This window comes from Mixophyes fleayi, chromosome 2 (genome assembly GCF_038048845.1).
Source record: "Mixophyes fleayi isolate aMixFle1 chromosome 2, aMixFle1.hap1, whole genome shotgun sequence".
NCBI classification, from domain to species: Eukaryota; Metazoa; Chordata; class Amphibia; order Anura; family Limnodynastidae; genus Mixophyes; species Mixophyes fleayi.
Window position 1 is genome coordinate 371,154,456 of NC_134403.1, and position 25,510 is coordinate 371,179,965.

Genomic DNA, 25,510 nt, shown 5'->3' on the forward strand with positions numbered 1-25,510 from the left:
TTACTGTATGTGCTGCCTCATCTGTCATTAAATAGGATTTATCATAGTAGCCAACCTTTGCAAAATTGGAAAATGAATATTATTGACTTCAGTGAGGTTCCCGGGTCTTCTGGTTTCCTCTGTTTCCTTAGGTTAACACATTCGCTCCATTTGTCATGTTTACCCCGCCCAAGCTGAGCGCTCTCGGCTCCTCAGGCTGCAAGGGCCCCAGGTTTCCTCAGCATTACCAGCTTGTATAATGATTTTGCCTCCGAGTCATAACAGAGACAGCGGCTTAGGCTCCGTGTCTGGGAGAGACGAGCCTGGAGTACAATCCGCTCATGTTGTATTTCCTTCCCTGCAAACACTTAATGAGCTGCAGGAATAATGACAGATTTAATTTACGTTATCACCGCCCCATTAGACAGAGATGAGATCCACGTCCCTTTCCTCCTCTGCCTGTTATTTTTCTACAAAATAATTCAGAATAACTGGTGGGAGATGAATACATTTCAAGTTTGTTTCTAACTAAATTGCAGACGCAGAATCCGATACTGTCACACAAATACCAGCTCACTGTCTGGTTCGTTTGCTGCCTTCCGATTGTAGTCAACAGAACCGATTAAAACAAATTACTAGAATCATATTTTAGATAATGTTTTTCCTATCGCATTGGGCCTCGGCAGGGGCCAGGAGGGAACGACGACCGGCCTCTCAATCCCCCGTTATCCTCTACTGAGCCTGGACCAACAGAAGAGCCTGGGAATCCGGAACCCTTCACCAACTCCGCTGTAGGGTCTGGAAAGGCAATTTTCTGCCCCTGCCCTACTGTAATTTATAATGATATTAGAAGTGATAAAGGATCTTCATAATGATACAAAGGTATAAAGCCGAGAGATCCAAAGTGAATTCTAATGTCTACGATAATCTAGTACACGTTGCGTCATTCATTATAACATACAATGTATTCCTAGCGGGCACTGAATTGATGATATTATAACTCACTGATTATAAGCGAATAATAATAGTAATGATAATAAACTTTATTGACAACCACACAAGCTGAGCGGCCTGCTAATTAGACAGCCACAGTTTGGACTCATGGTTCAATCACATGCGTTTGACTTTTTTTACTTACATTTTTTTATTTATAGTAATTGTGAAAATAACAGGGTAGCAAAGGCAGAGAAACAGGTGAACAGCTGTCTGCACAAACTTTACAACTCGAATATATCTAGGATAAGACAAAAGTGTAAACCCCTCCTGGGGCATACGCAGGATTTGTAGAGGAGGGTTTCCACACCACGCCGCCAGTGGGCGTGACCAGCATGCATGGGGGCGTGGCTATAATTTTAGACAGTGCTTGGCTGCTCTCCAACTCTTCCTATCCCCATAATATAAATGGGCAATGCTGTGTGCGCTATTGTTAGGTGCACGCAGCTCTCCCTTTTCAAGCAGAGCCGTGTGAAGCGGGAGCAGGGTCCAGCCACCGCAATTATACAGTGTCCCAGGCTTGGAGGGGGGTTTCCACACACTAGGAAAACCCCCCTTCGGTTTCCCTATGCCCTCAGATGCCATATGAATAATCCCCCTGTCCAGGGCTACAGGCTGCCGAGTGCTTTGTTCCTCATATCATTTTTATAGTTCCTTAACCCAGTTAGGAAAGGAGTCATTGAGAACTTTCTGTGCCTTAGAATTGCTGCTCTGGTTTCAGTTGGTCGAGTGTCTCAGAGGCAGACGTGAAATTTTAAGCGAGTGGAGTTTTGCGGCAGAACGTTCCGTGTCACAGAGGTGGTACATTCCAGCCAAACAATCTTTCAGTTCTTCTTTTGGTTGACATTCCATACAACGCCATTCCTTGATGTATTTTGAAATTTGCCTTTTGCAGAATATATAATATATAAATACAGTTGGGGGAGGAGGGTGAAGGTAATTTGTTAGGATAGGGGACTGAGAAAACTTGGCTAGTGAAATGTGCAAAATTTCACGCCCAAGTTCAGGCAAATATGGTGACTATTTCACAGAATAGTTTGGAAAATTTTGCTTTGCACTCAGAGCGCCTTATTCAAAGCAAATACCGATATGTGACGTATTTTGCATTAAATTGCTCTTTGCATTGCCAGACGCGAACTGTACGCCAATGAACGCAAGAACTTCCAATTCATCTTCAATATATCTTTGAACGCAAAGGACACTTCCGGTAGCCTATGATTCCATGGGCGGGATGGGGAGGGGGATTGGGCGTATGCGCGTAGTCATTGTACAGTAAGGACGTGCCAAGCTGGAGCGCATGCAGCAGCGTCTGATTCAAGCTTTGGGCATCTCTCAGGTACGTGTTTTTCAGTCGTATCACTTGCACCAGCTACAGGTCGGGTGTAAGTGCTGATTACTAGTGATGGCGGCTGTGTATACAGCTACAACATGTGTTTGTATCAGGAGCAACTGCAATGTATTTTATGTACAGCAGACATTAATAACATCCTGATAAACGTATTTCATGTGGAAAAAATGACTATACTATTAACAGGTGACAATAAGTGAATACTTTATTTTATTTCTGTGCGCTCTCCTGGGACGTTATATTCCACATATGTATTGTACATAGTGCGTTGTGTCTGTCTCAATACAGCATGTGACGTATATACAGAGTGTACATACACCTGTATGCAATAGATCGACTTCTAGTTGAATACAGACGTCGTTCATCTGCCCAACTTACATGCAGTTCTTTTAAAAAACACACAATGTGCTTATTCTGTGTGGCTTCATGAATCAGGCCCAGAGAGAGTCTCTTTATTACTAACGTAGAGTCCAGGAAAACACATAAATGGACAACTGTAGGTACATATGGAAAGATGACAGCCTTTATTTAAGCCCATTAGTGTCAATGTACAAGCAGAAAACCTGGGGAACTTTATTAATGAACACAGAAACGTCTGTGGTTCACAAGCTGTTAGCTTTCATGTTAATTTAGCCATCTGCCTGCATTATAGGGCATTTAAGTTCACCAGCGTTAATCACACGTAATCTGCTCTCATGCCAGGACACAGAAGCATTTGGTGTTAAATGTATTAAGCTGAGATTTTTCCGGCCGGTTTGAAAAGCCAATCGGATTCTAGCTATCATTTATTTAGTACATTCTACAAAATTACAGCTAGTATCTGATTGGTTGCTATAGGCAACATCTACACTTTTCAAACCCGCCGGAAAACTCTCAGCTTGATACATTTACCCCTTATAATCTTCTTTCATTTCTGTGACATGGCAATAGCATGAAACTACCAGCAGATGGCAGTCTCTACACACAGACAATCATTCTAAAGCCTATTTCGTCATGTGAACATCATTGCTGATTGAATATGTCCCATAGATACATAGTGATATCAGTTAAACCAGTATTATTTATTAATGTAAAAATGAGACACTGATATTATATATCCGTTAGAACAGAAATTTAATTGTTTATGAACCTCATGTTCTCTATGTTCAGCCTATCAGTGCCAGGTCTTTACCTAGCTATATAGAGCAATGTATCACTGAAATGCCCAATGGTACACGTATTAAGTTATTAACCAATGCCACCTTGCAGTAGTTACCCTGCATTCTAATTGTTTCCTCTTGTTTTTCTCTTTATCTGAAATTTTCCAACACAGTTTTTGGAATTTAACAAAGTGGGTTCTAGAATCAAATCTGATGCATCCAGAACTATGTTGTATCTAATCTTCTCATAACACGGAATGTAAAACACAAGAGTAACATTCACAGATACATAGTTACAAGTGTCATCACCTGAACACATCTAGATTAGATACTGGAGATAAGTCTGTGATGTCATCGTAGGAGATTCAGTTTGTGTTTTTTTAAAAAATTTACATAATTGGCGCGCACGTCCGCCGTATAAAAGTACAAGCGGATCTGAAGAAAGGTTTCCATTGGAATACGGTTCAAGTACGCTCTAGATATATTTGTCATAGGCAGATAGACGAAATACGATGCAGGTTACTCAATGTGCAATAGAAAGTCCCATCAGAAAAAAAAAGAAAGATATTAACACATTAATAATATAAGCAATAATGAAAAAAAAAATGTAAAAAAAATATTGCCCCATGAAATACATGAGGTGTTATGTCTACTGTACATGAAATACATTTATACAGTTGCTCCTGATACAAACACATGTTCTAGCCCCATACACAGCCGTCATCAGTAGTAATCAGCACTTACACCTGACCTGCAAGTTGCGGCACACAGCGAGAATAATGTTCCTTAACGAATCAGGTCCTCGGTCTGTAATCTTATTGGAGGACACTGCACAGAGGATTAATGACAATAACCTGCATTCAGATCTATACTCTAATAGGCAGGTTTGAAAACAAACTCAATTTACATTTGCTGTTGTTATTTATATAGAAAATAACGATGTCTTGTCTTTGTCACTAAACATTTTCTAACTAACAAACAGATTAATCGTCATTAAACATCTCTAGATTACTCACCTTTAACCACTAAAGCATGGCCCTTTAAAATGATGTTTTAGTAATGTTTTGCTAAATATTTCCCTTTTAGAAAGAGGGAGCAACGCTCATTTCAAACAGAAAGGTATTGTATGATTATTACACGTCCTCTCTCCGTGTTGTTTACTTACAGAATAAAATTTCTATATCAGAAACCAGTCACACAAATCCCCCTATAATGTGTAAAGGTTTGTGGATTATGCTGTATCTGGGAGCTGCCCGCTACAATGTCACCCGGCTGTCATGTTATATGTTCCTGAAATGTTTTGTCTTTAAGGCGCTTTTACAGGGGTCAGAGCACTTGTTCTTATACTTCATCTTCTGAGAGTTTCATCAAGTGATGGTCTGTTGTCCTTTCATGTCATTAGAGAGGACAGGGTTACAGGACTATAGTTATGGAAAAAGCAGGAAGCTACAGACTGAGGGTTATATAGTAGAAGGAGCAGGGTCCTCCAGTAGCACAGAGTATATCAGGAGATGAGTGATGTGTCAGTGAGGACAGGGCTGCATGAGACAGGGGCATGATGTGAGGAGGAGAATGGAGGCAGCAGGAAGCCACAGACTGAGAGTTATATAGTGGAAGGAGCAGGGTCCCCCAGCAGCACAGAGTATATCAGGAGATGAGTGATATGCTAGTGAGGACGGGGCTGCATGTGACAGGGGCAGTGACATGTTGTGAGGAGGGGAATGGAGGCAGCAGGAAGCCACAGACTGAGAGTTATATAGTGGAAGGAGCAGGGTCCCCCAGCAGCACAGAGTATATCAGGAGATGAGTGATGTGTTAGTGAGGACAGGGCTGCATGTGACAGGGGCAGTGACATGATGTGAGGAGGGGAATGGAGGCAGCAGGAAGCCACAGACTGAGAGTTATATAGTGGAAGGAGCATGGTCCCAAGCAGCACAGAGTATATCAGGATATGGGGTGGGGTACTACAATAACGACAAGAAGGACACCGACATAAAAATCACGATGAGCATCAATGCGACAGTGAATAAATATCTACATACCATTATTTAGATGAACTGCCCCTCTGGCAGCAGTTATACCCATCAGCTGTAAATTGCGAATAGAGAAAATCCGGCCTCTGCTAACCTCGTCATTTACAGTGGTCACAGTGCAATAGAAATACATAATACATTATAGAGGCGTCGGGTCCACCCATTGCTGCCTTAAAGGCGCCTATTCCATTGCTCCCACTGTCAGCCAGCATCATACAGTGGCTGGAGGAGGAGGAAGCGCATGGCGATATGTGTCACTGTGCTTCCTCCTGCAGTCTATGTGAGGAAAGGTGTAGTGACCACTGCCTGCTGCAGTTAACAGGTACTGGCAAGCTGGGTAACAGGGGAGGAGCGGTGCTGGCCTCGTTATGTTATGGTCTCAGAGGGACGCAGCACACACTGCCACACACACTGCCACACATTGTGCCACACATACTGCCATATACACTGCCACACACATTGCCACACACACTGCCACACATTGTGCCACACACACTGCCATATACACTGCCACACACCCTGGCACACACCCTGCCACACACACTGCCATATACACTGCCACACACCCTGGCACACACCCTGCCACACACACTGCCACGCACACTGCCACGCGCACAGTCATGTAAGTTTCCACCCCAGATGTTGCCTGAAAGTTGCAGGTGGATCCTGGTCTGTTGTCCATCAGTTGTGTTTTACCACTTGTCAGTGTAGACCAGAGATGCACAACCTGTGTTTGTGATTCCAACAGCAGTCCCAGATCTTCTTTATGACATCCCATGATGGTCAGATAGGCATCATCTTCTATAGGGAACTGGGGTGCCAGAATAATGACTAACACACACTTGGACACTGCCGGTCTGCACAACTACATAAAGAACATTTTAATGACACAAAGCTTTATGTGAGCCTCCTAGACCCTCTGTATTGCATGTTTTGTACACGTGACTTGGGAGTTGATCCTTGTTTATCCTATAATACTGTCATCACGGTGATGATGGTTGTCATAGAGCATGTTGCGTTGTGAGATTCTAAATGCACCATTAACATTTACTTTTTGTACTGTATTTAAGCTTGGACGCCCCTTGTCTCTCCCGATCTCTTACCTCCCAACATTTAGAATCCCGTAAGCGGGACAAAACAAGCCCCGCCCCAGATGTGACAAATTCCGCCCACAAATGGTCGTATTAGTGTAAGCACCACCCACTTTCATGTTACACCCCATCCCTTTAGTCCGCGAATCAGGATGTCCAGCTTAAATAAGGACAGTTCTGAGGCTATTTGCAAGTGCAGTATTAAAATTTGTATTTTACACTCTACATAAGGCCCGAAATGTCAACAGATAAATAGACTTAATGTACTTAATAGAGAACAATATGAGAGTGATTAATCCAGGGAATTTATGTAATTTCCATTATTAAAGTCAAGGAGGAATTTTTGTCCCTGTGAGATTAAACCGGTAACTGTCACAATGGACATATATATATATATATATATATATATATATATATATATTCTTTCTTTTTGTGGAACAACTCAATTAGTGTTTCTGAAAGGTTGAACTCTATGGAACTAAGGTCTTTTTTTTCAATCTTACTATGTAACTGCGTATTTATATAACTATGTGAGTATTCCATTATATATGTAAGCGATGTGTTAGAACTGGTCTTGAAGATCGGTTTGACGTTCACCAGGGGAACTGAGCGAATGTATCATAGATTTTGGAAATTGTTATTTTACTTTTTTTTTTTTTTAAATCTTTCTGTACCAGGGGGGTAATATGATTGTAGAACGGTAGGTGAAAGCAGTAGGCCTCATCCCAGCCCTAGTAATGCAGCACAAAATGATTTATAGGGAGCAATTTTAGTAAGGATTTGTTAGGATAGCATGTGTAATAATGGAAAATGAATGTATTTTTTACCACGTGAGACAACTTGACACACCAGGTCTGAGCCATTAAGGAGAGGAAAGTAAAGAAAGAAGTAAGTTTACTCCTGGACAAACCATGTTACAATGCAAGGGGGGTAAATTAGTTTATTATTTTGCACATAAGTTAAATACTGGCTGCTTTGTCATGTAGCACACAAATACTTGATTGTTTTATTTGTACACTGAAATTTAAAGTTGATCTAGGACCTGCCCTACCCCAACCATAAATCTGTCCCCACATTTTACATTTACCTCCCCCTGCAATGCAACATGGTTTTGCCCAGGTGCAAAGTTACTCATTTTTTATTCTTTACTCTCCTTAATGACTTAGACCCAAAATGTTTATGATCACACAATGAAATATTGGACTGGGTTAAACATAAGTAGCAAACAGACTTTACATACAGTAGTAGATCCTGTCCTAGAATAAACTAATCCTTTGCCAAGAAGAGCTCTACATTACCTCCTACTGTCCAAAAGTAGTATAACACCTATATGTCCTTTTTCTCCAAGATCCCTTGGGGGTATATTTATCAAGCGACAATGCCTGAAAAAAACGCAGATTCTCGGCTATTTGTCGTCATATTTAAAGTGGAAATTTTATTAAAGACAAACCTTGATGTGCTCTTGGGTATTGATAATTTCTTACATCTATAATCCTCCGGAAAGTCAAATAAATACTACAGTATTATATTACAACTGAAAAACAAAGCACGAGTCTCCATTGATTTGGGGAGGTTAGCAAATTGTCTTGATCTTGCAATTGGAAATTTTTCCACTTAAGTTACGTGGTAGAAGCAGCCATTAAATGAGAGTTATATAGTGGAAGGATTGACAGGTTGTGTTGGATGAGCCCACAACATGGCTGACACCACTGTGCAAATTTGATCTCTTTAATTTATCTCACATTTATATCCATCACCTTATATTGGAATGTAGATATTCAATTTTATAACATCTCTGTAATTGTACAGTTTGTCCAGGAGGTGGCAGCAAATGCTTAGCAATGACAGAGGAGAGAGAATGCAATGTCAATGCAGACTGATGTAATCATGCAATGCTTCCCTATTAATAAAGTAACTGTATGGAAATTCTGCCTAAATTAAATAATATTTATAGAGTCAGTCTTAGCCCTCTAACCTTGAAGTGGATGCTGGGATGTACAGTTTCACATAAAGTTAGTGGACATTATCAATATCTGATCATTAGCAATAGGTAACAAATATTTGGGATCTTGTATTTGATGATAATAAGCCATATATAATAATAAGTTTCAGAAACATTTATATGGTTATTAGTGTTTATTTTGCATTTTATATTCTGCCTCTTTCAGAGAACGATGGTAATCACACCATAATACAGACATTATATATATAATAATATCCAGGGAATATCTGATATAGGTGACAGGTAACTTCATAAATAGTTTCCTATAAATCCTAATTTTAAATGGCTTTTTGAGCAGTTCTGTAAACTGAATCTATGCTCCAGACGGGACACTATGACCTTTGCCCCTGATTATATTGTATTTTTATACTATCCATTTATACTAGAGATGTTCACTGACCCACGTGTTTTGGTTCTGGTTTTGGATCTGGATTAACTTCGTATTTTGGTTTTGACAAAACTGCCCTCGCGTGTTTTGGTTTTGGATCCCTATTGTTTCTAAAATCCTTATTTATTTTTTTTGCTAAAATCACATAGTTTGGCTCTTTTTTGTTCCTACATTATTATTAACCTCAATAACATTAATTTCCAGTCATTTCCAGTCAATTTTTGTCAAGTGACAAGAACACTGCTACCCCTCCTGTTTCTGTGTGAGCAATGACACTGAGCAATGTCACTGCAGACTGGAGAGTGACAAGAACACTGCTACCCCTCCTGTTTCTGTGTGAGCAATGACACTAAGCAATGTCACTGCAGACTGGAGAGTGACAAGAACACTACTGCTCCTGTTTCTGTGTGAGCAATGACACTGAGCAATGTCACTGGAGACTGGAGAGTGACAAGAACACTGCTACCCCTCCTGTTTCTGTGTGAGCAATGACACTAAGCAATGTCACTGCAGACTGGAGAGTGACAAGAACACTACTGCTCCTGTTTCTGTGTGAGCAATGACACTGAGCAATGTCACTGCAGACTGGAGAGTGACAAGAACACTGCTACCCCTCCTGTTTCTGTGTGAGCAATGACACTAAGCAATGTCACTGCAGACTGGAGAGTGACAAGAACACTGCTGCTCCTGTTTCTGTGTGAGCAATGACACTGAGCAATGTCACTGGAGACTGGAGAGTGACAAGAACACTGATATCCCTGTTTCTGTGTGAGCAATGGCGTTGGATCTCCTGGGGAGGGAGGAACTTATGGAATCCAAAACCCATGAGATCCGACAACGCAACAATGTTTTGCCTCGATTCAGATCTGAGGATGCGTGAAAGTACCGAGCCGGCTCGCGAGACTACTCGGATCCCGTAAGTTCAGGTGGGTTCGGTTTTCAGAAAACTGAGCCCAAGTATCTCTTATTTATACTAGCAACAAAACTAGATACTTTTGTATCCTCACATTCAGGACAGCTGCAGTTCTCAAAGAGGACACAGGATTGATACGGAGGCAGCTAATTTATGGCAGGAACCAATATTTGATATTTAATTCACCAGGAACTAGGAAAATCACTGATTCCAGTCACTAATAGTGATATCACCAGGTCCTAGTGAATTTATGTGCCCTATACTCAATACTGTAACTGGGTGCTAGTTAATTGAAAGGCTAAAATATGCCTTGTGAATGTATTGGATGCCTCGGAATTTATAGGATGCCTCATGCCTCTGTGAATTGATAAAATGCTTAAGTGAATTTATAGGATGCCTCATGCCTCTGTGAATTGATAAAATGCTTAAGTGAATTTATAGGATGCCTCATGCCTCGTTGAAATGATAGGATGCCTCATGCCTCATTGAAATGATAGGATGCCTCATGCCTCAGTGAATTGATAAAATGCTTAAGTGAATTGATAGGATGCCTCATGCCTCGTTGAAATGATAGGATGCCTCATGCCTCAGTGAATTGATCAGTTGATTCCATGAATTGAAAGGAAAACTCATGCCTCTGTGAATTGATAGAATGCTTCAGGGAATTTATAAGATGCCTCATGCCTCATTGAAATGACAGGATGCTACATGCCTCAGTGAGGATAGAATGCCTCAGTGATGTCACTGGGTAGAACAATGCATTAATAAGATCCTCCGATTTAGGGTTTGTTCCAGGGCTGAGCCGGTGGCTCTGCATTCAGCGTTTCCTCTATTGCTGTATAACTGTACAAGAACATCTGACTCTATTGATTCTGCAGCACATGACACAGTGTCAGGGGCTCCAGAGATGGTCTGTTCTCTGGCAGAATGAGGGGGGGGGGGGTCCTATCTGTCACTGGGGGCTGCTACCTGGATTAGCTGGATGTAACATTGAGAGCAGCATGTGAGGTGCTAATGAGGCAGATTCACCTCCCCCATCATCCGCAGCCTGGGGGGCTCCTTAGAAGGAGCCTCCTATGATGTGCCTGGGTGATGGATCTCTTCCCATTCCCCGGCCCCACCCTGATCCACAAGATGAAAATATCACATCAGCCGCTACATACAGCTCCCTGTGGTCTGTGTCACTGCAGATGATACTAACGACTTTACTTACAGACAGCGGCAAAGCTCAATATTATTCAACACAATTCAGGGACTAATTATAACCCCTTGACTGCCGGCACTGGGAGCCCCAATAACATTGTAGCAGATTAGTGATTTAATATTCGACTAGTGAGGAGGAAATGAAACCTTTATAATGACAGTAAATTGCTCCAAGAACATCAGAGATTGAACACCAGCAAGATTACTACAAGAAAGTTACAAGAAAGCTGAAGGTGAAGTCGTCACCAGTGGATGTACTTACTGACGATCTTCTTTCCCTTTAGGAGTAGACAGCGCTTGGGAGGGAGAATTATTCTTTTAGGTAAAAGTCCAGGTGAAGTAGAAGAAATATAAGGTATCATCATCACCATTTATTTATATAGCGCCACTGATTCCACAGCGCTGTACTCACTCACATCAGTCCCTGTCCCATCGGAGCTTACAATCTAAATCCCCTAATACACACACACACACACACACACACACACACACAGACATACACACATACAGATAGAGACTAGGGTCAAATTTGATAGCAGCCTAGTAACCTACCAGTATGTTTTTGGAGTGTGGGAGGAAACCGGAGCACCCGGAGGAAACCCACGCAAACACAGGGAGAATATACAAACTCCACACAGATAAGGCCATGGATGGGAATTGAACTCATGACCCCAGTGCTGTGAGGCAGAAGTGCTAACCACTGAGCCACTGTGCGCATATCGGCATACGCTCAGTAATGTAATGTATTTTACACTCTGTAACACGCAGGAAGACTGTACTTCCATCTCGCCAGTGATATCCAATAATCAATATTTACCCCCCTCCCCCCATCTGCATGTAAATATTGTGCGATTGGATAGTTTGTATTGATTGGTTGAGTCTGATCTATAGGACCCTGGAGAGAGAATGTCGATCTGTTTAACAGACTCTCCTCAGATCTCTGCATCTTAATGACGCTTTGTGTTCATGTGTTCTATCTGTGCCAGGGAGTGAGTAGAGGGTGATAGTAACGGAAAATGTCAACATGCCAATATAGAATTGTAAAGAAGACCCAGACATTTGGGAGGTATTTCCACTGAAATAAAATTAGTGAATTAGCCCATAAACTTGTATTGTGCTATCTACAAACTATGACACTCCAAGGTTTTGATGAACTACAAGTCCCATAATGTTCAATGAGCCTCTTCCTGGTGGGTCATGCTGGTTCTCTGATATAAAGCCTTGTCGCTCATCTTTTGTGAACATCACGTTGTCAGTTACAGCACCAGAGACCCCCAGAACAATAATACCCTTTCCCAATTGCTTTTGAGAGACACATATTTGACAATTTGGACCTGAAACAGAGTTGGTTGCAAATTGGGTGTAATTTATGCTTAAAAAGCCGGACGTAAATATTTATCCCCGTCTGCTGAGCTGTACATTGTAATATCCATGCAGATCGCCATTGGGAGCGTATGCGCACGTTACGCCAGACACACATCATAGACACTTACGTCCCACTTGCTCCCATGTTTCTGTCCATTTGTTGTATGAATGCATCACTGTTAGGCACCAAGAAAACTATGATAGCAGCCAATTAACCTACTAGTATGTTTTTGGAGTGTGGGAGGAAACCGGAGCACCCAGAGGAAACCCACGCAAACACGGGGAGAACATACAAACTCCTCACAGATAAGGCCATGGTCGGGGATCGAACTCATGACCCCTGCAGTCTTTTATATCTGATAGCGCTAATTTTCCAGTAAGAGCGGGTGGAATAGCCCAAACTTTAGCGCCCTCAATGTCCCGATTTTGGCAACTTCCAACGGTGTGTATGTATGTACAGTGGCACACGCTGTAGGTAAGTGCCACGACTCTGCCTACTCAACACAACTTTTAATAATCCGGTGCAGCCCCCACCATATGACTGAGGCATAGACATGGTTAGTGTCAGCTGCAACAAAAATACCCAAGAACCCACCAAGCTGGATCCTACTGTTCAAACCATGTGATTCCTCCCCTCCCTTTCCATCCGTTGTTGTGTGACCTGCTAAACTCTGTAGATGGCTGTGAGGGGGGTAGATGAAGTGTGTGTACTTTATGATGTTCACTAAGACATCTCTGAAAAGCAGAAAAATATCAATATGTGCAGCTAAATACCAACCAGAGTGTCCAATTACTATCATTAAATCCCACTTCCATCCCTTGCCGTGTAACTTACTCTCCGTCTAATGACAGATCGCAGTTTGCTGGCTGACAGGCCTTTGTTGTAAATGCCAATAACAGTTCTATAGAACCTTATTTTCAGCAGCTTCTCAGTCTGCACTGAAATGGTTAATGAGAAGTTTATTTGCACCATTTAGTTTTTATATATTGGGACCTAAGAGACATTTGGTATCAGCCCTACCTATGCAAAATCTATTCCCTCTTTAATCATTGCAACTAATATAAAGATCTTACAATATATTTCTGTGTTATATTAGGTCCAATAAAAAAAAGTCATAACAAATATTTTCATTATGTTTTGCACCGGAGCTGTTCTGTACGGTGTATGAAGGTGGCCACAATGTTCCTTTCAGACCGTACATTGTGCAGTTATTTGGCCGGATCACCCAATGACTGGATCTAGGTGCAGTTTTTGCATCCAAATGGCGCACATTTGGTGAAACGCATCTAGATGAAAGACGATGCAAAGATGCCCCTTCCGCTTCCAGTGAGGCCAATGGTCTCACAAATGCATTTGTCGGAGTCATCAGCTGACCTGGATTCTGTCCTAGTCGACTAAATCCAATCGAATTGTATCTTGGTTGTTTATTAAGTTTGTTTATGGGGCTATACACTGTGCCACAGTCTCTTAATTTGGTATAAAACAGTCTAACTGGCCAACAGACAATTGTGTGTGGCCAATATTAAGATGAGTTTACTAATTGAACAGCAGCTAAAAAAAAACATACTGCAAAACTTTGCCCAACTTCCATCTATTCTGTCTTAGTAAAGCTAATGGTAATGGCCCCTGTGGCCTGGATCATTGTTTGCTATGTAACCAATTGAAAATGTGACATAAATACCATTGGTGCCTTTTTGAAAAAATAAATAAATTCTGAGCTATCAAAAGATTTTTCTACAGCTCTTTGCAAAACTTTTGCTACCACTTTGGTTGAATGTTGCAGGTGTCATAGGGCACGCCGCTTTTGGTGAATTTAAATGACCAATGATACAGTTTCCTGAGCAGCCATCTGTAGTACTGTATGCCTCTGGTATATCTCTAGACACCATTGTGAAGCCAGATGTTTAGGCAGGTTGAATCAATGGTTAATGTGGATGAAGAAGATATGTTTTCAAGCTTATCAATATTTAACAAATGATACATTAGAAACTTATCTGCTAAGATAATGCCCGTCAATAAGTTCAGAAATCCACCACTAAAGACCCTTAAATGGACTCCTGCATAGAACTCACCAGTATCAGATCTTTCTTGTCCACGATCTCCCCATTAATATCTTTTTTTTTGTCTTTTCTTTTACCCAGGACCTGGGACGGTGATAGTAGACAACGGATCCACCAACTTGTCTGCTTCCATCTGGCTAATGGTGATTTCCCTCTTCTGCCTAATCTGCAAATGTTAATAAAATTCATATATCCAAGAAAAAAAAAAAAAAGAAAATACAGAAAAAAGTAATATGGGAGAGGAGGGAGAGAGAGACCGGACTGTTTCCTTCACAAAGTGTGTTGAGAAGCTAAGGAAAAATATATACATTGGAGAAACAAAAAAAAAAAACACAAAAAAAAACAAAACAAAAAAACGAAGACCAGAAAATCTCAACGAGAAACCGAAACAACGCGAAAGATGAAGGGACTGATTTCTGTGTAAAGAACCAATTAATGCTGAGAACATTGAATTGTTGTAAAAAATCTGTTTTTAATTTTCCTGTCTTTTTCTTTTGTTGGTTTGAGATTCTTTTCATGTAATTGTCTAACTCTGGTGTTCCAGCCTCTCTCTCGCTCGTTCCCAATGGACTCTAAATGATAAGATTAACCCTGGTTTTCTGGTGTCCCACGGCCCGTTTGCAATAGGAACCACCTTGAGATATTCCTGCTACAAACAGGTTTTAGTGTCTCCGCTCAGCGATGTGGTGATTAGATGATACACTAGGAGGGCACTTGTCTTACTTATATGACCTCACTACCTATAGAATGTGCTGGTAGTCATCACATTGGGTTTTCAGCTCTGTTTTGTAGACAATTAGGGTCTCAACCATTGACCCTATGAAGTACATAACACAGAATCATTATAAAGATAGGAAATATATATTAGTTTTGTAAATTAAAGCATTCTGAGGTCTTTCACTGGACTGTGATGAATTTTGGTGTCTTCCATGTGACATCTACATTTGCCATAAGTTGAGTGAGGGGTAACACTTCTTTAAACCCTTTGCCTCTGCATGCAAAAATTAAAGGCACAATACACTACGATTTGTCCTGACAAGCCTGTGATATCACGTTGGGTTTAAGCCCAACGGATTCACCTACTCCCTTTCTCTATTTTAGAGACCAACGGGGAATTTTCTAGGTATGAACAATTTACACCAGCACACCCACAATAAAAAAAAACAAAAAAAAAAGTATTGAAGGGGCAAAGGGTTTAAAATCCTTCTGGGCTCAAATCGTACAGGGATTACTTTCCTTGCCTGCTTTTCGTGTGTGAGTGTGTGTGCCAAGCTTGCCATAGGGACTAACACATATCGAAAAAAACAGGGTTTTGTTCATAGAGAAGCCAATCGCTGCAATGTTAAATCCTCTTTGCATGATAGGGTGAAGAGCCTTCCAGCACTCGGAGAGCATCAGACCAATAGCCATAGGGTATAAGTTGTATAATAATTGCTCTCTACCCCACCAGAGTGCTTTATCAATGAACCATGAGGTAAGACCCTCACACATCAACAACAGCTTCTTCAACTTGCGTTTTAAGCCACGTGTCACAAAATCCCATCTTGAGGGGAAGAAAATATTTAACAAGTATATATATATATATATGTATATATATATATGTATATATATATATATATATATATATATATATATATATATATATATATAATGAGGTAACTTAGCATATTGGTTTTACAGGGTTTGTCGTTAAAAATATTTTTCATACCTCAACTTATAGAACTTATATATCTTTAGTATCATAAAGAAAACTGTGTTTGCTGGTGGTTTGCTTTGAATTGTGGGACTGAGATGATGATGTTTAAAGATAATTCTCATTTACGCACTTCTAATTTGACAGTATTTGAGGTGTACTTAGCTGGATTAGAGAATTTCGAAGAGGGCAATTTTGTCTTTTTCCTTAACTTTCCCATTTTATTTCCGTTATAGATTATGGATGGATTACTCGCAAAAAATATTATATAATAATTAATAGAATTAATAGAATACTTTCGTCAGTGTTTTGCTTCAGCTATTGTCTCCCACTTTGCTAGGTTACGGAGAGAGGTCTCCCTATCGACAATGTAAATAAACAACTCCTCTTTAGGAGAATTGACTCCCGGGAAACAACATTCAAATGGCAAGCCACTGGGCATACAAATGATGAACCCAGCCAGGGTTGAAACTCCTCATTTATATATAGATTTTAGTTCTCAGAACTTGCTACACCCAAAGGTTTGCTTCTTTTCATTTCCAAAACATCTGATAAACTCGCAAGGAACAAACATATATATTTTGGTAGTGTCTGTGGTGACAGCTTCTGAATTAATTCCTTCATCACTTAATTTATTCTGTGTAGTGATAATACACGACACTTTGTTATATGTAACAATACAATATTTAGGTTGCCCACCACTGAATATAATTGCCACATTTTTCCTGAACATGAGTCTTCAACGTCACATATTAGTTACGGGTGTAATATCTGTACTGTGGAACGTGTGTTTTCTTTATGGTGCATGAGAGAATTATTCGGCTGTAGAGATGATACATATTTTTCTGCGCTGTAGAATATTATTGAATAAAGATAATGTCACTTCTATAATTTAGTAGTGTGAGGAGCCCGTGGAAGTGATTATGCTCTGTGTAGCGTATGCGGTGCCTTTAAGGGGACATTTTACTGAAACATTATTTTGGTTATAAATATTATTCTCTTCTGGCTGAGTCATATATTGGTTCCATCATGTCTGAGCAATGCTTTCTTGAAATGTTATTTCTTGGTAAAGATATTTAATTTTTGTATCATTTACCAGGTTAAATTTCGCCACCAAGAACTGTTTCATTGGAGTCTACGGCTGATCCTGTATTTCATTCTACTTTTGGTCTCAGACTCTCTATGCAGAATGATTAATGCTCATATAACCTAATTTATAGGCTAATAAAATAAATCTACTTATTGATATGAGATGAAGTATCTTCCACCGTTAATTATAAGGATATTATAAATTACTGACTAAGTTTGGTGACCATATAAAGGCCACAAGCCAAGTGTTGTTATATAGGACACGGAATGTGAAATTTACCTTAAGGGGGGGCATTAATCCATATACTGCACAAGTGTTCCTAATGACCACTGACGTGATGACATCAGGACTAACCATTATACAGATATTATATATTAGCATCACTTGTGTATTATACAGGTCTCCTCTTCCCTTGAATATAGTATTATATTATTTGTAGAACTGATATACATGGGGACAAGTCTGTTTTGTACATTTTCCAGATGATATTGCTGTATTATTTGCAACTGTAATCATTCATGAGCATTGAGAGGTTTGGGGTACGCTATCGACATTGCCAAAAGTGTAATCTGAATATGATTTCTATATAATCTGATACATGAGTAATACTTATTCTGCAGTAAATGGTATTGTTTAAATCCAAGACTAGTGATGTTATTGATTATAATCATTCAGTTGTGACATCGTCACTTCAGGATTGAGTCTTAGGGGTATATTTACTAAACGGCGGATTTGAAGAAGTGGAGATGTTGCCTATAGCAACCAATCAGATTCTAGCTGTCATTTATTTAGTACATTCTACAAAATGACAGCTAGAATCTGATTGGTTGCTATAGGCAACATCTCCACTTCTTCAAACCCGCAGTTTAGTAAATCTAGCCCTTAATCCGTATAATTCACACAAACAAACAAATATAATAACATAAAGCAAGGGGGCACTTGTACTGCGGCCAAAACCCGCCATCGGAGGAGCACAGCGACTAGCGCCATGAGAGGTGTAAGACATCTTCTCACTAACCATGTAGTCATCACACTACAGTGATTACGGGAAGGAGCGCAGGAAATTCATATCCGTCCCATGAGCGCAGTTAACGAAGACTGAGAGAGTTAGGCTAGAGGTATCTTAGGCAAAACAATACTAGGAATAGGTGGATACCAATTTCTCATTAATTTACGAAGACAGATACTCCTATACCATAGTAGGTTTGAGTAACTTATGGAAAATAAAAAAATAAGGATATATATTAAATACAGAGATAAGTGAATCTCCCAAGGTTCACTACTAAGGTTATCAATATTGAACCAATTAATATTTTAACAAAACAAACTTTCTGACTGTCCAATGTTGGCCCTTCTGGTGGGAATACAGATCTAAAATTTAGCAATTGAGCAAATGTACCTAAATGCAATACTAGGGAATATGTCCTAGTATTTTACAATCTGTCAGCTAGAAAAGTCCATGACAATATAGGTCATTGTCTGAGATTATATGGGATGTTGAACATTGTATGGTGGTAAAGGAGATACAGGTGGGACTAATATTGAGAATCAGCTTCGATCTCTACAGTTTGACCCTTTTGCAAAGTTATGATCCATGCAGACGATTTGTTATCACTTATAAATAAAATGAATCTGGTATAAACAAATAGATCATCATTTTAACAGTGGCAAATCCCAGTTATTGTATTAAGACTGATATTATAGTGTAGGATTCCAGGCAAGAATGTAGAGTTCTATTTGCCTGTTTTGCTTGTTTATAGTGTCTGACAAACTCTGCTGTTAAAGATTGTGGTGGGAAGTTGTATTTAAGTCCTACAGGAACTGTCTAGGACAACCACATGATTGAAGTGGTATAGGAATGTGATGTTCAGAAGATTACGATTAGCAGAATAGACTGAGATTTTATGTTCATGCTTTGACTGTTTCTCAGTGTTGGATGGGACCCAGCAAGTAACAAGAGTGGAATTGGGGTGACGTAGAGTGGAGAATTGTCCATGCCAGCAAGTAATAAGAGGGGGATTGGAGTGATGTGGAGTGGAGAATTGCTCATGTCAGCAAGTAACAACAGGGGGACTGGAGTGATGTGGAGTGGAGAATTGGTCATGCCAGAAAGTAACAACAGGGTTACTGGAGTTACGAGGAGTGAAGAAGTGTTTGTCTCAGCAGGTTGCAGAGCAGAAACCCCTTAGTTTGTATTTTTATGATTTCTAAGAAAGAGATAAACTCATTTTGTCTTATTTTGTATATGGCCTCTATAGGGTAGCGTGTGAATATGTATTCTCTGGGGGGAATAAATACTGATTCCTTGTTTCTGTTATTATCTGAGAAATGTTCTCTATTCTGCAGTCATCTAATGTTTGACTATAATGTGTCAGTGAAACTTAAGCAGGAAGCATGTCTTATGCCAATGCAGAGGATGGAGGATTAATCAAATGTTTACCAGCAGTATGAATGTAATATTTGCAGCTGGACGGATTCTAAAGCGCAGCCCAGCTCAACGTTTGCTACATTTGTAATGATTGTCTTAGTCTTAAGTCCTTATAACATTCGGAGCTATCTCTAAATATTCAAATCTCCATCAGGTACATATATAGGTTTGTTTGTTGTTTTTTTTTTTAAAAAAAGAGATATTGTTGCTTAATGAACCATCAAGGAGGATATTAGATCAGTCAGTGGATGATTGCAGTGGAGAACAAGTAATAGAAACATGTCTGGAGAACGAGGATACAGTATTTCCTTTTTTCCGTACGATTATAATCAAAGTGCTAAACTGAATGGATAATTACAATGTTGGACTGTAGGGGCGTGCCAGGGTTATATAAATCTGTGCGGTACTAGTCTATCATTTACACTGCGTGGGTGAAATTTGTAACCTTACAGCATCTTCGCACTATCACATGACAGCGACGTCCTAAATATTATTACAGCACAGCAGCTATAATTTATAGCAATGTGATATTGTGTGATATTTTTCATAATATGTTGGAAACACATACGGCAAAATACGACTGAAATACACGGTCACACGTTCTTTGATTTCCATCTATAGTCATTGCTACAGGTGCCTTATATAGAGAGAGAGATGAATGAAGTTCTCAGAAATGCTCCTTGTGATCTTCCCTTTATTACACATTTAGCTGCAATATTTTGCTCAGAATTAAGTGTTTCCATTTCCCACCGCACCACAAAGCACAATGAAATGGCCATTGTCTTTCAGCTTACTTCATATAACTTCTGGTATTCATTAAAATTCTGATTAATTCCCTATATATTAGGCAAAATGTGAAGTTGCCAATAGAGTGTAGAATGAAAGTGCGCTGCACAGGGGCAGATAGCCAAATTGGGGTAGGGACCAATCGATGTTCTCAATAGAAGAGGAGGAGTGGGGGCAACTTGACAATGCTGGGTCCCCTCACATCAAAGACTGTCTGGATGTCTTGAAATCACTGTTGAAAAGAAAATAAGATTGTTTCTTTAGTGCTATCTAAACTATCTTAGTATGACCAGTTGCTACGAGATAAAAATTTATGTTGTGGACAAGATTTCTCAAAATAGTCTAAAAACAAATAACTCAAGCAATATATGGTTATTTCCTAGCCAGTTTTCTAGCTAAGCAGTAATATATGACAACCACCTCCATGGTGAAGTTGTCGATACACTCCCTTTCCCTTCTTCCGTGCTATTGGCTGGTCTACTAGCACATTTACAGCCAGCAGCCAATCACAAGATAGCAGGGAAGAAAGGGGTGTGGTCCAGAGTGGAGTTGATGGTTGACGTACTGCTTAGCTTTGGAATATAAGATGGTTAATAAAGAAGTCTCTGTCTTCTTGGAATTGAATCAGTCATTTCTGCTTTCTAGTGGGATTAAAGCTATCTTAACTCCGGAGCCAGCCACTAATATATAGAACATTATAAAGAAAGGGTTAATTGTGTGATATATCAACTCCGCATACACAGTAACCAGTGCGGTGATGTTTCCCTCTAAATACTCGATGACATCGAAAAAATAAAAAGCAATTTTTCTTACTAAATAGTCCATCGCCAGCAGAAAATCATTTGTCCCAGGCCCATCCCGTCCTGCGCTTATAATTTATTTTTCTGATGAATCCCCGGGTCTCACGCTTTATGAATTGAATGAATCAATAGTAGTGGAACGGCTATGACGGTATTACAGCCAGAACGACTGCTGAGGTGTAATTGGATTTCGTGTAGGTTGTGAAACATTATCTTTTATTGAAACAACGTTATAATTGTTTGATGCCGGCCGGATGAGTCTTTTGTTACGCTTGGCTCATTCTCACGCTGCCTTTGATGCACGTTTTATATATTTTCTTTACCTGTAGTTGGTTAATATTTTAAACTTTTCCAGTATGTTTTGCCCTGATTTATTGTTCCCCGTTTGCGTTCAAGCAAATATGCCCCTGCAGCTAAAGTTTCCATGTATTTTGAGTACATGCAAACTAAATTCTAGCGCATTAATGCAACAGTCATCCTCAAACTTGCATCCAATTAACGTTAGTGCAAAAGTTACATCTTGTAACAAACATAATTAAAGATACGTGCAACCTTAAGAAAGACACATCGTACACTGGCGCCCTTAGTGCAAAGCTTCTTGAAGCCCAAGTGACTGCAAGTGCAAGATACAATATGCAGGTGCAAGGTGTGTGCATTTACAGTGTGACCATTTTGCCCCAAGTTACATTGTGCAAATGCACTTACAAGCAATTTTTTGTATCAGGACTTTTGCATTTATACGTAGACTTACAAAGAATAACGGTCTAAATGTTTATGCAAACAATAAGACCACAATACGATACAACAAACAACTTGTTTTGTGTATAGATAATTAAAGAATGTTGGTATCAGCTGGTCAGCCTGCAATAATCTAGATGGAACATTAGACAATAACAGTTCCTGTTTATATCAAACAAATAAAGGATTTTTGCCAAATAACAAGAACATTTGAAAACAGTGAGAGTATATTATAGTTTTATCATAGTTGCCTAGTCTTCCTGAATGTCCAGGAGACTTCCGAATTTTTTGTAGCTCTCCCGGACTCCCGGGAGAGCAGGGCACCTCCCGAATCCTGCCCATTTCGTTGGTGAAGTGGGTGGGGTGGGGCTAATTGTATCATCATGTCCTCGCCCCCTGCTATAATAGGCTGAAATTGGTATATCAGGGGGCGGAGTCTAATGAGGCAATTAGTGTGGTCACGCCCCCAATATACGGACAACTTTGGAGATCTCCCGTAGGGGTGATTTCCATGTGGTTTGTCATATGGCCTCTTCTCCTACTGCCTTCACTGTAACACTATCCCATTCCAGTCACTTACATTTTCCTTGCCGCCACTTATAAATTTCCACTCCGACCACAGATTTATGTAATATAATAAAGTGAATATATAGGATAGAAACATAATTTCTTGATCTTGATTCCATTGTAACATCATGGGCGCATAGATACCTTAACTCAGTTCCAAATTCACTAATTGGGGCCCAACGATACCCAACATAATATTGAATTGCTCACATAGAGTGACATAGAGTGACAGTGCCTGTCTGCGCGTTTCACCAAATCCCCCTCCTATGATTTTTCTGCTGTGTTACTTGTTTCGATAGACTCCAGAAACAAGCCACACCCCATTTGTATCATGTGATCTACCTGGAGTTCCATCACGGAATACTAATTAGTCACGTAAGGCCGTACACGTGTAAATATAAAGGTCGCCACATACAAGCAATTTGTTCTTCAGTAGATAATGAAGTATTGTAATTTTCTTGAAGCCCAATATGTTCTAACTGTCCAGGTTAATTACGTCATAGGGAGATTGCAATTTGTTTAATCAATATTCAATATTCACCCAACCTGATACTAGTTTCAGAAATTGTTTAATATAATTATGGTGCTAAACATGGAATCCATATTGGTTCTATCTGTTGTTGTTATAAAGTTCTGTATTGTCCACATTATGCAAATGTTTGGGAGTCAGTGTAACCTATGATTGTGTGTTACATTGTTTCAAACAGAAGGTAGAGAAATGTATTGAAGAAACCCAAGAGGTTATTCTGTGATTTGCTTTGTAAATGTCTGGTTTTGCCCACAGAATTCTTTATATGACGAAGACATTTTCTAAACTGGCACAAAAATAGGATACATTGCTTAAAGATACTGCATCCAGTGTACTGAAATAAATAACCATTGCTCATGTAAATTCATAATTGCGTATTAAAAAAAACTATATATATATATGATACACAAGAAGTTTGTTGGAAGATGCTAATCTATGACTGTATGCTGAGGTCTCTTTTCTCTCCCAAACTCTCCTTCCCCTCTGTCTCTTCTACAACCTCCTAAGAAAGAGCTTCAGACAATTTGATGGGGCACCAGATTAATCAGTGTGTTTTGTTAACTGGAAAAAATAAATAAAGATAAAAAAAATCATTTAATGTACAAATAATAAAACCTTCCACTACTATACCCCCAGCAATGACTACAGTGGCTCTCTGAATGTACGTAGCGATTGCCGGACGTACGAATGTTTGCGTCACGATTGAATGGTTTTCACCCCAATTCTTTGCTCTTGAGAGGGGTGAAAATTAAATACATAATTCTGTTAAAGATTGTTTCAAATCACTAGGGACATAACTGAGGCATGAGGCATATTGCACCTCATACCTCAGTTATGTCGATAGTTTCTTATCAAATGTTGTGCTAAATATTGGTTCGATCCCCCAAAAAATGGCTACCTCTGTTGCATGTGAGCCATGTAAGTCCACTTAAAAGGCGTTTACTTTGAAGAACATGTTGAAGGGCTGTCTAACATTCCCCACATCGGCTTATCACCTAAAATAGACATTTTACGGAGCGCCATATGTCAAATGCTGTAGTCAGCAGTGTCAGTGGCGACACCTGCAGGCTTCGTGATGGTACTGCACTATTTTAAAAAAAAAAATTTTTTTCAGGAGAAAAAAATAAACTGACTGAAATGTTGTTTCTAATGAAAGTTGAATTAATCTATTTCATTTTACTGATTGTAAATAAAGTCAATGGATCATAAGGTGACACTATACCTTTTTAGTACTTTAAAATGATACCAGAGTGGACTTGTCTGACATATTGTCTGATACATGCCATCACGTTTTGATTATTGGGCTGTTTGAGGATGAGTGTGTTACAGTGGATTTTTCTGCATTGGTTACAGAGTTAGAAAACACTACCTTAAGTTGCTTAAAAATACAAGATTGCGAGTTTTCAGAAAATTTAGTCATGTGACATTGCCAAACAGGTTATAGTATGAATATACAGACTGGCAGTCAGCTGACCTCAGCGCCAGGCTTTCTGGGCAGAATTTACAGACATGATAGATAACAAAATATTTCTTAGAAGCAAAAGATTTTAAACAACATTTACTGTCATATTGACAAACATCGAGCAACATTTTGCCACAAAATGCATAAATAGACTATAGGGTTTAAGCTGCCACATATGCGCACTGAAGGCAGACATTTTGTGGGCGGGGCCAGTAGTCACCGGAATGCATACAATCACTGGGGACTGCTGACACCGATGGAAAACAAAATGAATGTCAAATTTGATGTAAATGTTCGTGTCTTTGTTTAGAATATTCATATTTGACAGTACTCTAAAATTAATAAGAATTTGTCTTTAAAATTAATGATTTTTAATTATTATTTATTTAGTTTGGACACCATGTCTGTAAATTGCCCAAATGTCATGCTGTATTTTTTTCCTTTCATTTTTACTATTCCAACTGGCTTCAATTTGGGTAGCACATGAGGGGCGAGTGACTTCCCCTAGAAGAGGTGGACGCCTTACCCCCTTGCAATGGACATTTCTAACACTGTCGTCATTTTAGTACTGTGTATATAATTTTATGCTACCCACAGGGGCTTTTAGCATATAGTGTGTATTGTATGCCAAAACATTAAAACAATATAATCTTCACTACCATCATGGGATGTCTACTTTTTTTCCAGAATTTTAAGCTGCAAATCAGACCTTTGTTATCATCGTGTAATTTCACAAGATTTATCAAGCCTTCTAAAAAGGAAAAAGTGGAGGTGTTGCCCATAGCAACCAATCAGATTCTGACAACCAATCAGATTCTGGCCATCATTTTCTAGAGTGTACTAGATAAACCGTAGTATCTGATTGGTTGCTACTTTCGTGTCGATGTGCCTAAAACTTGCAC

The 25,510-nt window shown here is 39.6% G+C and overlaps 1 protein-coding gene across 2 annotated transcripts in view; it reads left to right on the top strand.

The window, feature by feature from the left end:
* The window catches only part of LSAMP (limbic system associated membrane protein), a 524,444-nt gene extending 499,175 nt beyond the window's left edge, over nt 1-25,269 (top strand). The window contains exons 8-9 of one of the 2 annotated variants that reach the window (XM_075197389.1): nt 4,546-4,578; nt 14,597-25,269. In XM_075197389.1, coding sequence (XP_075053490.1) covers nt 4,546-4,578; nt 14,597-14,694 — 131 coding nt within the window. In that variant the 3' untranslated portion in view covers nt 14,695-25,269. The remainder of the gene's footprint in view (nt 1-4,545; nt 4,579-14,596) is intronic. The other variant, XM_075197390.1, reaches the window with a different exon arrangement.
* The last annotated feature ends 241 nt before the right edge of the window (nt 25,270-25,510 follow it).